Source organism: Rhineura floridana, chromosome 1 (genome assembly GCF_030035675.1).
Source record: "Rhineura floridana isolate rRhiFlo1 chromosome 1, rRhiFlo1.hap2, whole genome shotgun sequence".
Lineage (NCBI taxonomy): Eukaryota > Metazoa > Chordata > Lepidosauria > Squamata > Rhineuridae > Rhineura > Rhineura floridana.
This window is the reverse complement of record NC_084480.1, coordinates 313,100,801-313,114,014: the sequence shown is the minus strand read 5'-3', so window position 1 is coordinate 313,114,014 and position 13,214 is coordinate 313,100,801. Positions and strand designations below refer to the sequence as shown.

Below are 13,214 nucleotides of genomic sequence, written 5' to 3'. Positions count from 1 at the left end.
TATCTAGTCCATGCTCCTGAATGGATCTATCTCACACTTTGGGCATACGCTGGGGGGTAAAGAAAGGCTGGGGAAGGAACTGGCAATCCCACCCCATATATACGGTCTGCCTAGTAAACGTCGCAAGACGTCACCCTAAGAGTCGGAAACGACTCGCACTATAAGTGCAGGGACACCTTTACCTTTTGCAGCATGCTTGCCATAAAATTTGACCACACTCGCTTTTATTACACGAAAGCAAGAAACAGCAAGTGTATTTGGTAGTTATGATGACACAGAGCATGAACTAGCCAAGCTTATAGGAGTCTTTACAGTGATATGCTTTTAAATCCTAACGTTTAAGCATGCTTCATTGGTTGAACTGAGTTAAACTCATGCTGAAATCTCTGTGTTTAAAATCAACAAGGCTTGGCTCTGGATAAACGGTGCCTATACTTGGTAGGATATAATTATAATTATAATAGGATATTTAGAAGCTTGTGGACATAAAGAAGCCTCCTGATGCTTTTTCAGCATCTGCATGCAATGCTGGCACATGCCAGAGGACATGCAGCAAGGCAGGACTACAGTTCAGAATTCTGTAATAACATGCAAGTGAGCATTATTGCAGGAGTAATCATGTATCTTGCGTGATGCAATTAAGAAACACATAATGAACCAATTTCACAAAGCCTGGGATTTCCCTTGCGAATACTAAGCCATTGCGGATGGTCTCTGAAGGAAGAATTATGTGACCCTCACTTTCATTAAAATATAGCTTTTTCATATCAGTTTGTGGGCATAGGATTAAAATGTTGAAATGCTGGAAATAGATTGATGAAAGGATTTCTGATCCCCCCCCCTCAAATTGGTGGCTAATAATTTCAGGATAAAATAGTACTGAATCACCACCGCCAGTCAAAATATATTACCTCTTTTGGGGTGGGGGGGAGAGGGGTATAGTTTTGCCTCCAGCCTGTGACCTGAAGATGTTGTTGGACTACAACTCCCATCATCCCTGACCATTTTCCATGTTGGGCGTGGCTGATGGGAGTCACAGCCCAATAATATCTGGAGGACCACAGGCTAGCTAACCCTGTCTTCTGGTCCAGGCCACAAAAAACCCAAAACCAAACCAAACCAAACTAGGTCTTGTGCAGGACTCAGGCAGTTTGGCCAATGAAGGGCTGGTGCAGTTACGGCTACAAATGGCAGCTGCATCTCTCCTCAGCCCAGTTTGAAGCAGTTGCACCTGTAAAATTTGGCAGTGCAGGATTAGCTGATAACTGAAAGGGGCCTACTCTGGTAATTGGAACCGGCCAAGTGAGGGTTTGTTTCTTTTTGGTCCAAGTAAAGTTGCTGTGAAAGTATACTCTACATGTTGGGTCTAGGTTGTCCGATGGCTTCAACATAAATACCAGTTAAATAGGTCACAAAGATGGCTACAGTGCTAGTTGGCTGGAACAGAGAGGAAGAGGTGGGCATCCTAAGTCATGAAGTGGAAGCTGACCCAAACCAAAATCTTGTGGCATGCCAGCATAAGAGGCCTAGACAGAGGGAGGTACCCCGAGGTCCCTCACAGCCTCGTTAACCCCCAGGATCACTAAGTAGGGGATGCTACCAGGGCCTCTTCAGGATACTTTAATACGTGACCCGGTGAACAGCAAAGACCAGTTATATTTTGCTGCAAGGGGCTGGGGCTGGGCCACCCTTGCAGAAACTATATCCACACTAGGAGGGAAGTGGTAGTTAAATAGTTATGGGCATAAGAGATAATTCATGTGAGTTAATAAAGTTGTGACTCTTTGTTAAACCTATTGATTATGTCTTGTATTTTTACTCCCAGGTAGGGAGCCAAAAGTAGTTGTTTGGGCTACATAGTAGAGTCTACTTAGGACATATTTTCTTCAACATTCAGTTATCAAGACATTTCCATTCGAGGACAATGTTTGCTTGAACTGTTTATGGCATGGATTCATCAGGCTACGTCATCAAGTGTGCTGCACCCATCAGCTCATCCTCTTGTGTAGAATAGTCTTCATCCTGGAAAACCCTCCAGAGAATTGCCTTCAGGGGCTCTGTGGAGGAACACTGGTCCTGTTTCCCTACCAAGTAATAGAACATTGGCTTGATGCTGCTATCAACAGAGTGAAGGAGATGAGAAATGGCAAGAAATGTGTAAAAAAACTGATCAGAGCATATGCAATATGAGAATGCAATAATCCATGGGCCACGGCAGACGAGGAAAAAAAGGAGAAAGAGAACAATGGCGGAAGTCAATCTTCCTGGTGGTCGTCGTTGCCGAGAGTTCCAACAGATTTTGGCAAGCAGGACCAAAGTGAAGAGAGCCAAAATTGGTGGCAAACCCCAGATGTTCACAATGAACAGGATCCTGGAAACTGGGAAAAGTGTCATATTATAATGCAGGTGAAATGAAATCAACATTCCATAGAACATAGCAGACAGGGTCCAGACCAGGAAGGCTAACCGAGATGAAAGACATTTCGGCCGGCGGAGTTGGTGCCAGCTTGGAAAGAAGGCAGACAGACACCTCTCCATGCTGATGATCGTACGGAAACACAGGCTGGCAGTATATGAAAACCGACAGAAGTATTTCAGTTGTATTTGTAAAATATGAGCCTGGTATGATAATCCACCGAAAGAATCAGCAAGTACAAGGATAAGGCGCAAGGACAAAAACATGGCCACGCTGAAGTCAGCTGCAGCCAAGTTCAGGATATAGGTGGTGAAAGGATTTCTCTTAATGGTGAAGCCAAGCAGCCAGAAAACATAGCCATTCCCCACCAGCCCAAACATGCAGATGAGGATGGCAACACTGCGAATGATCAGTTCATCTAATCCATAATACTCCTCTCCACACTCCGAATATGTGTTGTTGCTGGCCATGATGCTGCTGTTTCACTCACGTGTCTGCACACCGTTTTCTGGTCTGTTGGAGAGAGGGCACAGGGGGAAATTAGTCACTCTGGCTGAGCTGCACTCTGGATGTGGATGAACCTTTCATCCTTACACTTCTGTTTTATAACGTGAGACAACTGCACTCTACCAAGCATTCCTTATTACACCTGCAGCCTTGTGCCCTAACCCAGTGCAGTTTTGGAATCAGTGGTTGAAATCAGTGCAGTTTTGAAAGATTACCTGCCATCTTGATTCAAAATGACGTCCACACTTAGACAAAGACCTGCTCCTTAATCTCAGGAACCATCATGCAATATTTGGTTATGATATCTTAAGAGGTATCCAAATGCACAGCAAACAAATAACTTTCCAACTATGTAGTAGAGATATACAGTTCTGCATCACTATCACTAATATTACTACAACTACTATTGTTGTTATGTTTCCAGGCGACTTACAGATAAAAACAAAACTTACAATGTTACAATATAATTGTTTAAAAGGCATACATCAAACATCACAAACTCCCTACAAATCTCTGAGCACGTATATTTGGACCTCATTAAACAATGTCTAGCTACTGGCTGCTAACTATAAATTACTAAAAATTGTTAAAACTGCGAATACAGCTTTAAAAAGCTGGGGGGGGGGGAAGAGAAAGAAAAGCCTTCACTGCCACCCCAAGATTGCAAAGTGGGCATCAGGCAACCTCTTCTGAGTAGAGCATTCCAGAGATTGGGATGGGGGCTGCTAGGAAGACCCTCTTTTTTGTTGCCACCCTCTGAATTTCAGCAGGACCGGGGAACTCCGAGGAGGGCCTCAACAGATGATCTCAAGGCCTGGGTAGGCTCGTACATGAAGAGGTGTTTCTTCAGGTACAGCAGTCCCAAGCCATGTAAAGCTCTACAGCTTAAACTCAGCACCCTAAATTGGGCCTAGGCATTTATTGCCAGAATGGTTTCAGCCCCTCTTCTCAGAGAACTCCGGTAATCATAGATCTGTGAAGGGAATAGGGCATCTCCTAACACAGCCTTTCCCAACCAGTGTGCCTCCAGATGTTGTTGGACCACAGCTCCCATCAGCCTTGGCAATGCTGGCTGAGGCTGATGGGAGTTGTGGTCCAACAACATCTGGAGGCACGCTGGTTGGGAAAGGCTGTCCTAACAATTCTCAGCACTTTTCACAAACTACACTTCCCAGGATCCTTTGGGGAAAGCCACGACTGTTTAAAGTGGAATAAACGTGGTTTAAATGTATGGTATGAATGTGGACCAACTCCACTCAGGTCTGAGCTACGCATACTGGGCTGACTGCCTCATCCACTATCAAGTCATGGCTGAGTGGCCGTTAATTCGGCCAGATAGGCTACTCAAAAATAAATTTTTATTATTTTTATTATTATTATTATGAGTGAGATTTTATTATATTAACTGACCTGGCATTTAGAAGAAGCAACAGTGGGCCCAAAGGCAGATACAACGACCATGTTCCCTTCAGCTGAGAGGTACAGCCAGTAATTATCTGGGCTGCCCTTCCTATGTGGTGTAGATGCACAGTTGGAGATCAGAAAAGCAGGCAATAGCCCATCGGGGCAGGGCCACCAACAAGCTCTTTGCTCTCTCTCTTTTTTTTAAGTAAGTTTCTAAGTGCTCTGGAAAAAAAGTTATAGACCAAAATGTGAGCCCCTTCCCAATTTCTGTGAAACGAGCTAGCCGGCTGCTCCAATCCCTGCCCTTTCAGATTTTTAGTTAATAAATGAAGTCTGAGCTGTGATTGACAAAGGATTTGTTGAACACCAAGCAATATCTAGAAACCCTTGCAAGTGCTGAAAAGAGCTGCCTTTCCCTGCTTGTTTCCGTATATTGGTTAATGGTATGCATATGCACATCACGTGTCTTCAGCAATCTTATAACTTTCAGCAGCAGTATGCCTGCCTGCCTGTTTTTGTCTCTCTGTGCACATCCAGCACAAGGTCCAGAAGATCAAAGAAGCACACACAGCATAGCAGGATTTTGGTAGGCATGCACAGTAAACAATTTCAGTGATGATGATAATAAAAGTGTACATGCAGTAATTATTTGCAAAAAAGAGCATATTATACATTATACCTATCAAATTATTTTTGAACAGAAATAAAAAGTGTATATGCAGTTTGTGAAGCTGTGACAATGTGCTAATAGTTTTCTAAATATAAGGAATCACACAAGTTTAAATTTTCCTGGGATGTTGCAGGGCAATTCATTTGTCTAATTCACAGCCTGTTTTAAAAACCTTCCCAACACTGGGCTTTAATCCTACACTCACTTTTCTAGGGGTAAGGCTGCAATCCTAATCCCACAAATTTAGAAGTAAACTCCACTGAATTACTTTTGAGCAGACATAGTTAGGGTTGTACTGTAAATCAGTGGGACCTTTGAGTAGACATAGCACAGGATTGTGATGTTAATCCTTGTCTCCCACCCCCACCTAATACTATTTTTATGGCAATTAGGCAAGGTTATTTAGTGTCACTGTTGTTATTTGGCAGGAAGCTAATACTGGTTTTAAAAAAAAAAGATCTGCAATGACCAGGTGGTTTTGACAATAAACAATTATATGGTGTGTATTATTTTTATATCTCCAGTGTGTGTGTGTGGAGTCTTTCCAACAGCTCTGTAGGGTAGGTTAGGCTGCGAGTTGGTTCAATCAAGCTGCACACTTTTTTTAGCTGCTCATGTCTTTTAAATGTCATTTTAATGTTTAAATGTTATTTAATCATTATATAGTTATTTGTGTTTTGTTGTAAAATGCCTTGTGAGGGCAGAAACTCTGGAAGGCATCAGTTAAATAAATACATATTAATATTTAAACAAAGACTGGATTTCAAACCAATATTACTCATATTGGTAATATATGTACATAAGCAGGTACTATATGTACATAAGCAGTTAATAATAATAAATAATAAATAGTTCTTGCCAACAAATTTCAGCCTCAGCAGAGGGTTGGACTAGATGCCCTTTGAGGATCCTTCCCGCTGCATGATGCTGGGTTCACCAAAGGGCCACTTGGGATCAAGCTGGAGTGACCTGGCACCCAACTAAATCTGGGTTACCCTTCAGAGTGCCTGGGGAAGGCGAGACTTAGGGCTCATCCAGACGACTGTAAAATGTGTGACACGCCCGCTATGTGTGTTCATTATTTTTCGGTCGTCCAAATGACGTCTTGCACTGTTACGCATTTTTGTGGGTTAAATCCACTCCTTGCAATACCGGCAAAAATGCAATTTGCTGTTTAAAGTCGGGAATCATCCGCTGTGCCTTCAGGAGTTAGCATGCAATACTGCGGACTTTACAGCTGATGGGCGGTTCTTGGGGTTTCCCTTTGCCCCTTCTCCTCATTCCAGCCAATCACGTATCTGCACTTTTGCGCATGCGCGAGAATAAGCCCGGGAAAATTGAACCAATCATCGCAATGGTGGGGTGTTAGGGTGTGTGTCTGCAACTACTGTGCGGATGCATTTTATTTTTTGCCAGCCTGCAAACTGGGCGGCACTCTGGGTGAGATCTGCAATGCACAGCAGGCAAGAAAGGGGGGGGTCAGTTTCAGCCTGCCTCCCAAAGCTTTGTCAATTTCATTCTACTTGCTGGGGTTTTTGCTTCAAATCAGAAAAGCATACATTGGTTTAAGTGTAATATGGCAAATACAAACAAGAAAAGATTTGCTGATCTGTTTCAAGCCTGCTCTGGAAAACTTTGTCAATTTCATTCTCTGTGGGAAGGAAAGGGAGAAGGAGGGGGGGTGACAGTTTCTTGCTTTTCTGGAGAAATAAGTGCAATTGCCAGCTTGTGTATCTCAATAAGGCAGAAAAGCATACATTCATTTAAGCATAATATTGCAAATGCAAACAAGGCAGAAGTGAAACGACCAGCAGCCTTTCCTTCCAAGGCGAGAACTCCTTTACAGCCATATTGTGCTTCCTTGCAAAGGGGGAGAGGAGCATAGCATTTTTTTTGCTGACCAATTGGTTGATAGGGGGAGGTTTTAGAGGCGGAGCTTAGAAAAAGCGAAAAGAATGTAGAGGTCTTACCGCTGCATGTGAGGATGCAAAAAAGCGTTTTTTTTAATTGGGAAAGAGCGAACTACTAAAAGGCAAAGTGAGGACTATCAGATAACAAACCGATTATCCCGCTCCGTTTGGATAAGCCCTTAGAAACTGGAGGCCGCATCACCAGGGGCATCAGAGGGGCCCGGCCCCAAGGGCATCACAGATCCCCACTGTAACCTGGAGCCTTTAAAGCACACACCCCCTTTTAAGGGAAGGAGAACAGAGTGAGGGGGCAAGGAGCACAGGGCAAACAACGTGCTTATTTATTCGTTTTAAGAAGGAAAAGCAAAACTTACATCTATCTCTGGGGGCCTGGCTTGTGATCCTTTCCCTCCCGATGAAAGCTTTCTATGCACCGGCGGCTGCGAGGCCTCCCTCCCTCCTTTGCCGGGGTTCGTCCCTGCAAGAAATCGCCTTCTCGCTTGCATTCCACCCACCCTTCCACCTTCGGGAAGGGCGGGGGTTCTCGCAGACAGCTCCTTCCCTGCTCTTTTGGCAAGATCCGCCCTTCTCCGATTCCTGGAAATCGCCCGATGTTACTCAGGAAATCTCCCACGTTCGCCAGAGCTTCGCGGGGGCGCGGGGGGGGGGGCTGAGTCAAGGCAGGCCTGCCGCTGTCAGAGGCGAGAGGGCACGAGCTGGCAACTCTGCCTCGGTGCTGATCCGAGAGCGCGTGCAGAAGGCCAGATGCGCGCAAGGCTCACGACGAGCCGGCTCTGGACCCAAACCGCGGCGTTATTGATTCTTCTTTCCAAGGCACGCAGCCTCTTCCCGACTGTGCACAGAAGAAGCTGGCTTTCTGTCGCGCCGATTGGCCAGGGAACCCTTCTGTCGCGCCGATTGGCTAGGAGAGCCTTAAAGCAGCAACCCGGCGACCTTTCTGTTTGGATGTTTCGCTCACCTTACGCGCAGGAAGGTCCCGCAGCCACGGGAAACTTGTGCTTTGCAGGTTATTGCACTCGTTGCGTCTCCGGCGCCAAGCAGACCCAAAGAAAAGGGGAAATGCCTGCTTCTTTCAGCCGGCAGAAGAATCTCATGTTTGTGTGTGGAAGAGAGGAGGAGGAGGAGTGAGGAAAGCGGGTGATCATGGATTAGTCTCTCACTTCTACTGGGCTAGTTGGTAGGATCTTGACGTCAGGGGGAAATCCTGGCTTTTCAGGACGGAAAGAAATGCTTCCACCCCATTTAAGTACAAGTTGGAGATCCTAAGAGCTGCCAGGAGGATGTTTTGTCATCTGGTTGCCAAGGCTCTGACATAGAGCTGACCATAAGGATTGTAAAATGCTGCTTTTTCTAGTGGCCAACAGGGATCAAAATGGGAGCGTTCACACATAATGCAAAACCAAGGTTTAGAGTGGTTTGCATGAGTCTCTGCAAATCCAAGTCATGCTGCTGCCTCTTCTTCCTCTCCTTTCTTCCCACACAGCCTGAAGGAGGAGCAGGGCTGGATTTAAGCTTGTTGTGGCCCTAAGTTATAACATGAGTGAGGCCCTTCCTTCTTCAACAAATAGTAAAACTTTTAAATGCAAAATACGGGCTGTACAATTAAACGGAATTTGATAGTCGTGTTATATAGGTATTAAAATGCAAGTTATATGTGTGCACATTCTTTATTTATTTATTTATTTATTTAACTTGTATACCACTTTATATTTCAAAAAATCTCAAAGTGGTTTACATTTCAACAAAAATCAATATAAGTTTTACATTCAATATTATTGCTAATAATAAGAAAAACAATCTACATTTTAAGTAACATAATTGAGCAATACATCTCTAAACAATATACATAACATGAAACCAAAGTGAATCATATACAAAACAAAGAATATAACAATTATAAAGTATATCTAAAAATTCACATGAATATTACAATAAAAGCACGTATACAATATCTTAAGCCTGTTTTAATTGGAATTAACTATTGAGAGGAAACCACTACTAAAAATGGACCCATACAGCATCAGGGCCACCAGCATTGGAGAACAAAGAAAAAATGAGTCTTTGAACTTCACAGAGGATTCGGGGGTGCTGCAACTGGCTGGTTACACTCACCAAAAGATAACTCAAATCTTGTATCTAACAAAATCTTATGAGGTGTTGTGTTTTTGGTGCCACAGACCTCATGGCCCTTCATCAAGACCTCTGCTTCCAGTGTAGCCCACACCCCAGGGCTTTCCTCATCTGACTGCCTGATGGCCTTCAGCTCAGTCCACGCCATCCCAACCATGGTGTCCCAGATCAGCCCTTTGTTCCAGACTTCCACAATCAAGCCCAAGTCCAGGCGGCTGATCTCAAAAAGAAAGTCTTGTTCCCAGCATGGCTGGTCCCCTGGAACACCAGCAGTTGTGCTCTTCACATTTTGTACCTTAAAATGCCTCATTGTTTTTGCTCACTTCCTGCCTTGGGCCAGTTACTCATAGTTTGATGATGCACAGACAGCAAGTCCCTCTGGGAGCAATAAGACTTGTTGACATTCCATTGCTCCTAGGAGGAACTGTGCTGCAGGGAGCGTCATATTCAGCATCCGCTTTGTCTTCTGGATGGTAATAATCATAGACTTTTACTGTTGCTGGCTTTAGATCCACCACTTCTGTTTCCTGGTCCACAGACAAACTAAAGCTTTGAACATTTTTATCCAGCTGATCTAGGTAGATGCTGATCTTGTCAGGCTCAAATTCCACCTTTTTAACTAGGGGCTTCTGTAGCAGCTTCTTCACAGACTTCTTCACAGGAATATATCCAGACAGCATATTCACCTCTATCAAGACCATGTTGGTTGTATTTCATGTCCCTGTGTAGCTTACTTGGAGGAGGATATCAAAATGTTCTTTGGAAGCCTGGTTGCATTCCTTTGGTGATGTCTCTACGCTCAAAGCAAAAGCTTCAGACTGTGGAGGTGCTTCATGATATCGAAGAATAGTCTGCATGTAGACGCAGCCATTCCCCGACACCTCCACACTGTATTGACCAGGAACCTCTGGGAGAGAGGCTTGTTGCAGCACCAGCCGGTTCTTCTTGTCCACATGGAAGTCAAGTTGGAAGCCCTCACTGGATTTTACCAGCACTTTTACATCTTCTGTCTCACGATAGGTCAAGGCTGCATATGCGGACAAAGCCTGCAGAGCAAGCACTGTGTTCTGTGTAGATGTAAAGCCCCCATAAGGGTTCTGTAGCTTGGTGAGAGTAGGCACAATCTTAGATGCATAGTTGATGTCATCTGTGGACACCTCTGGTGTCGAAAGGACAGCCAACAAAAAGTAGGCTGTGGTCTCCATATCTGACAAGGATACAGTTCCTTCTGTTTTGTCGGCCTGCTCATCTAAGTCTTTCAGGAGGCTTTGTCGTGTCTCTCTATCCCCAGCCATTGTGAAGACGTAAGCCAACAAGGCCTTAGGATAGGCATCGTGCACAGAACTTAAGTTCTTCTTCAGGCAAAGCAAAGCATCATCTACCATTGTACCATTCTTCTGCAGGTGGAGCTCCAGCAATGAGGCAGCAATGTAAGCTGTCAGTGAAATACCATCATCCACGCCACCCTTCACGGCATTGTTGAAGACCCTTCCCACATTTTCAAAGCAGCCACTGGGAAGTTGGTGTTGTCTCAGCCAGCCTACAGCATCCTCAATGTGCTGCTCATCAACATAGATATAGGACTTTAAACGTCCAAAAGCCTTCGCCACAGAAGCTGTCAGCTCTAATTTTCCAAGAAGAAAATGAACGCCAGTGTTGTTTCTGCAGCAATGAATCAGATCCGTGGGGAAGGGGGGGCTGTTTAGGAGTTTGTCAAACACATATCACAATTAAACAATACCTACCAAAAATTATCTTCATTTTGTATGATGTTTATGGTTTCAAAATGGTGATGTTGTAAACTTTCTTTCTTTCTAACGCAAGGCCCCTCGTAATGTGAGGCCCAATGCTGTAGCTTATTTAGCCTGTACATAAATCCGGCCTTGAGGAGGGGTGAACATGTTGGACCCCACTGTCATACTGCATGAGCTGAAAGGGCACTCTGTGGTGCATCAGTTGCCCCTGCAGCTGACCTTTGCAGAGGGAGTTTGAGGCTGGCAGACAAGCTGTGTCCACTCTTACTGGTCTTCTCTTTTGCTCTGTTCAGGCATTCAGAGCACATGGCAATAAACTGTGGAGGGCTGAAAGCTCTGCTCTCAATAGCCCATCCCTCCTGTGTTGAGCAGTATCATGTAATATACTTTGAGGTTGGGGATGATGAGACATAAATTCAGTTTTGCTTACATTTTAATGAGAAACTCCATACTTGACACTTTCCAAGCCAATTCATGAACTGAAGCACACTGATCCTTCGAATGTTGCCCTTCTCCAAATTTAGTGATGCAGTTCTCCAACTGACCTATGTGTACTAAAATGGATATATTAGGGGGAGGTTTGCATTAAAATGCACACAGCAGTGAAAATAACATACAAATTGCATTATATCAGAGAAATCTGCTTGCAAAAATGTGTATGTTAGTCAAAACTGCATGTTTAGGAGACAGTCCCACTATAATGCTGATGAATGAGGTTTGTTTTTTTCATGTGTGGTGAGTCCCATGATTCTATCAAGAAATCAAGATACTTTTTAAAACCCCTCCAACAATTCCCCCCCCCCCAAAATCATTTTATTCAACACTACATCCCAGAGAGATCAGGGCAGTTAACAGATACGTAGCATAGTGCTTACTTACTCCACTTAATACATTAAAATATTGCATTATTTACTGACTTATTTTTATGTAGGGGGAAATGTTTTGAGCAATTAGGTGGATTCAATAGACACCCCTAGATCTATGCAGCAGCGGCACAAACCGAGTTCCTGCAAGTGTTTGCTTAAGAAGCCCTCTGTGGGTAGAAACACACTCACTGTTCTGTCGGTTCCGGTGTGTCTCCACCTCTCTCTTCTGAAAATGGGCACATGACACTAGTCAAACTCTGCCCCTTTTTACTGTAAAACCTGGTGGGAGCAGCCTGGGTGTGTTTAAAAAAAATAAAAAATATTCAGCTTCAAAGAGGTTTCACAACTGATCTGCAGGTCAACCCATTCCCCCTTTAGGTGTGGCTAATGGAAACCCTGCTGTGGCAACTAGTGTGTTCACAGGCCAAATCTATCACAGTTAGTAATGGGATGAACAGCTAATTCCTCCCAGTTTCAACCCTAAGAACTTAAGAAGAATCCTGATGAATCAGGTCATTGGCCTTTTCAACCCAGCTAAACATTTAGACAACATTCTCTCATGCAATGCCGTCCCACTTGTGTTTCCTCAGAAATAAGTGTCACTGAGTTCAGTGAGACTTCCTAGAGAGTATGCTTAACACTGCAAGTTCTAGTTCATAGTATTGTTACAAGTCCAACAAAGAGCTTTGTTCTTTTAACTTGGGGAGTCAGCTCATGTGAGTAATTAATGACTATTGCTGTTTTCATCTGTTTGTTGCAGGAAAGCCATACATTTAGAATATTAAAGTTCAAGTCACAATAAGTGCCCAGAATATGCCAATTTCATCAATGTTTGCAGAGCTTGGAAAAGTTACTGAGGCTGATGGGAGTTGTAGTTCAAACAAGTAACTTTTCCAAGTTCTGAATTTCTGTATGGTGTATTCTGACTTTTTTTTTAACAAAAGTGTGGTGTATAAATATTTAAATATTAAATAAATTGAATCGAAACAGGAAAAATAACCCATTTCAAGTCTTTGTCATCAACTGTTATGAGAGAGAGAGTTATACAGCAAAGGTACTGCAAAACGATAGACATTTTTACAGTTTGAAATTATCTTGAATCAATAGACTAGCCACACATGTATCCGCTGATTAGTTTATCACATGCCTGCCACAAATGGGCAGAGCTCTCAAACATCACTGATCATTGTCTAATCCTTTTCTGCTACCCTCCACTGCCCCCTCCCCAATCAGTCATTGGGAGAATTTGTAACTGTACCTGACAGGGCTTCACCACCTTCTTCATCCACCTCGTTCCCGTCTCTATAACCTGCATCATCATTGAAAACCCTTGCAAGCACAACTTTCAAAGGCTGCTGTTTCCTCTCTCTCCCAACTAAGTAATACATTATTGGATTAATACTGATGTTGAACAAGGCTAAAAGGAGACAAAGTAATAAAGCAGGATCAATGTCATGGGGGCTGATGTAGTAAATGAAATATGAAATATTAAGTGGAATGACACATGTAATGAAGAAGACGAGAGTAATCAAGATA

General features: G+C 43.7%; 2 protein-coding genes across 2 annotated transcripts; both read right to left on the bottom strand.

Annotated features, from left to right (window-relative positions):
- Nucleotides 1-1,783: 1,783 nt before the first annotated feature.
- LOC133376237 (mas-related G-protein coupled receptor member D-like) lies at nucleotides 1,784-7,889 on the bottom strand. The gene is made up of 2 exons (XM_061607951.1): nucleotides 7,282-7,889; nucleotides 1,784-2,929 (listed from the first exon to the last, which is right to left on the bottom strand). The coding sequence occupies exon 2, from the start codon at nucleotides 2,884-2,886 to the stop codon at nucleotides 1,963-1,965; it is 924 nt and encodes a 307-aa protein (XP_061463935.1). The 5' UTR covers nucleotides 2,887-2,929; nucleotides 7,282-7,889; the 3' UTR covers nucleotides 1,784-1,962.
- Nucleotides 7,890-9,129: 1,240 nt separating this feature from the next.
- Nucleotides 9,130-10,706, bottom strand: LOC133376232 (alpha-2-macroglobulin-like protein 1). Its single transcript, XM_061607936.1, has one exon. The coding sequence runs from the start codon at nucleotides 10,441-10,443 to the stop codon at nucleotides 9,772-9,774; it is 672 nt and encodes a 223-aa protein (XP_061463920.1). The 5' UTR covers nucleotides 10,444-10,706; the 3' UTR covers nucleotides 9,130-9,771.
- Nucleotides 10,707-13,214: the final 2,508 nt, after the last annotated feature.

Bases quoted from the DNA above. Each gene is read 5' to 3' on its own strand.
- LOC133376232 (XM_061607936.1), bottom strand. From the start codon at position 10,443: ATGGTAGATGATGCTTTGCTTTGCCTGAAGAAGAACTTAAGTTCTGTG.
- LOC133376237 (XM_061607951.1), bottom strand. From the start codon at position 2,886: ATGGCCAGCAACAACACATATTCGGAGTGTGGAGAGGAGTATTATGGA.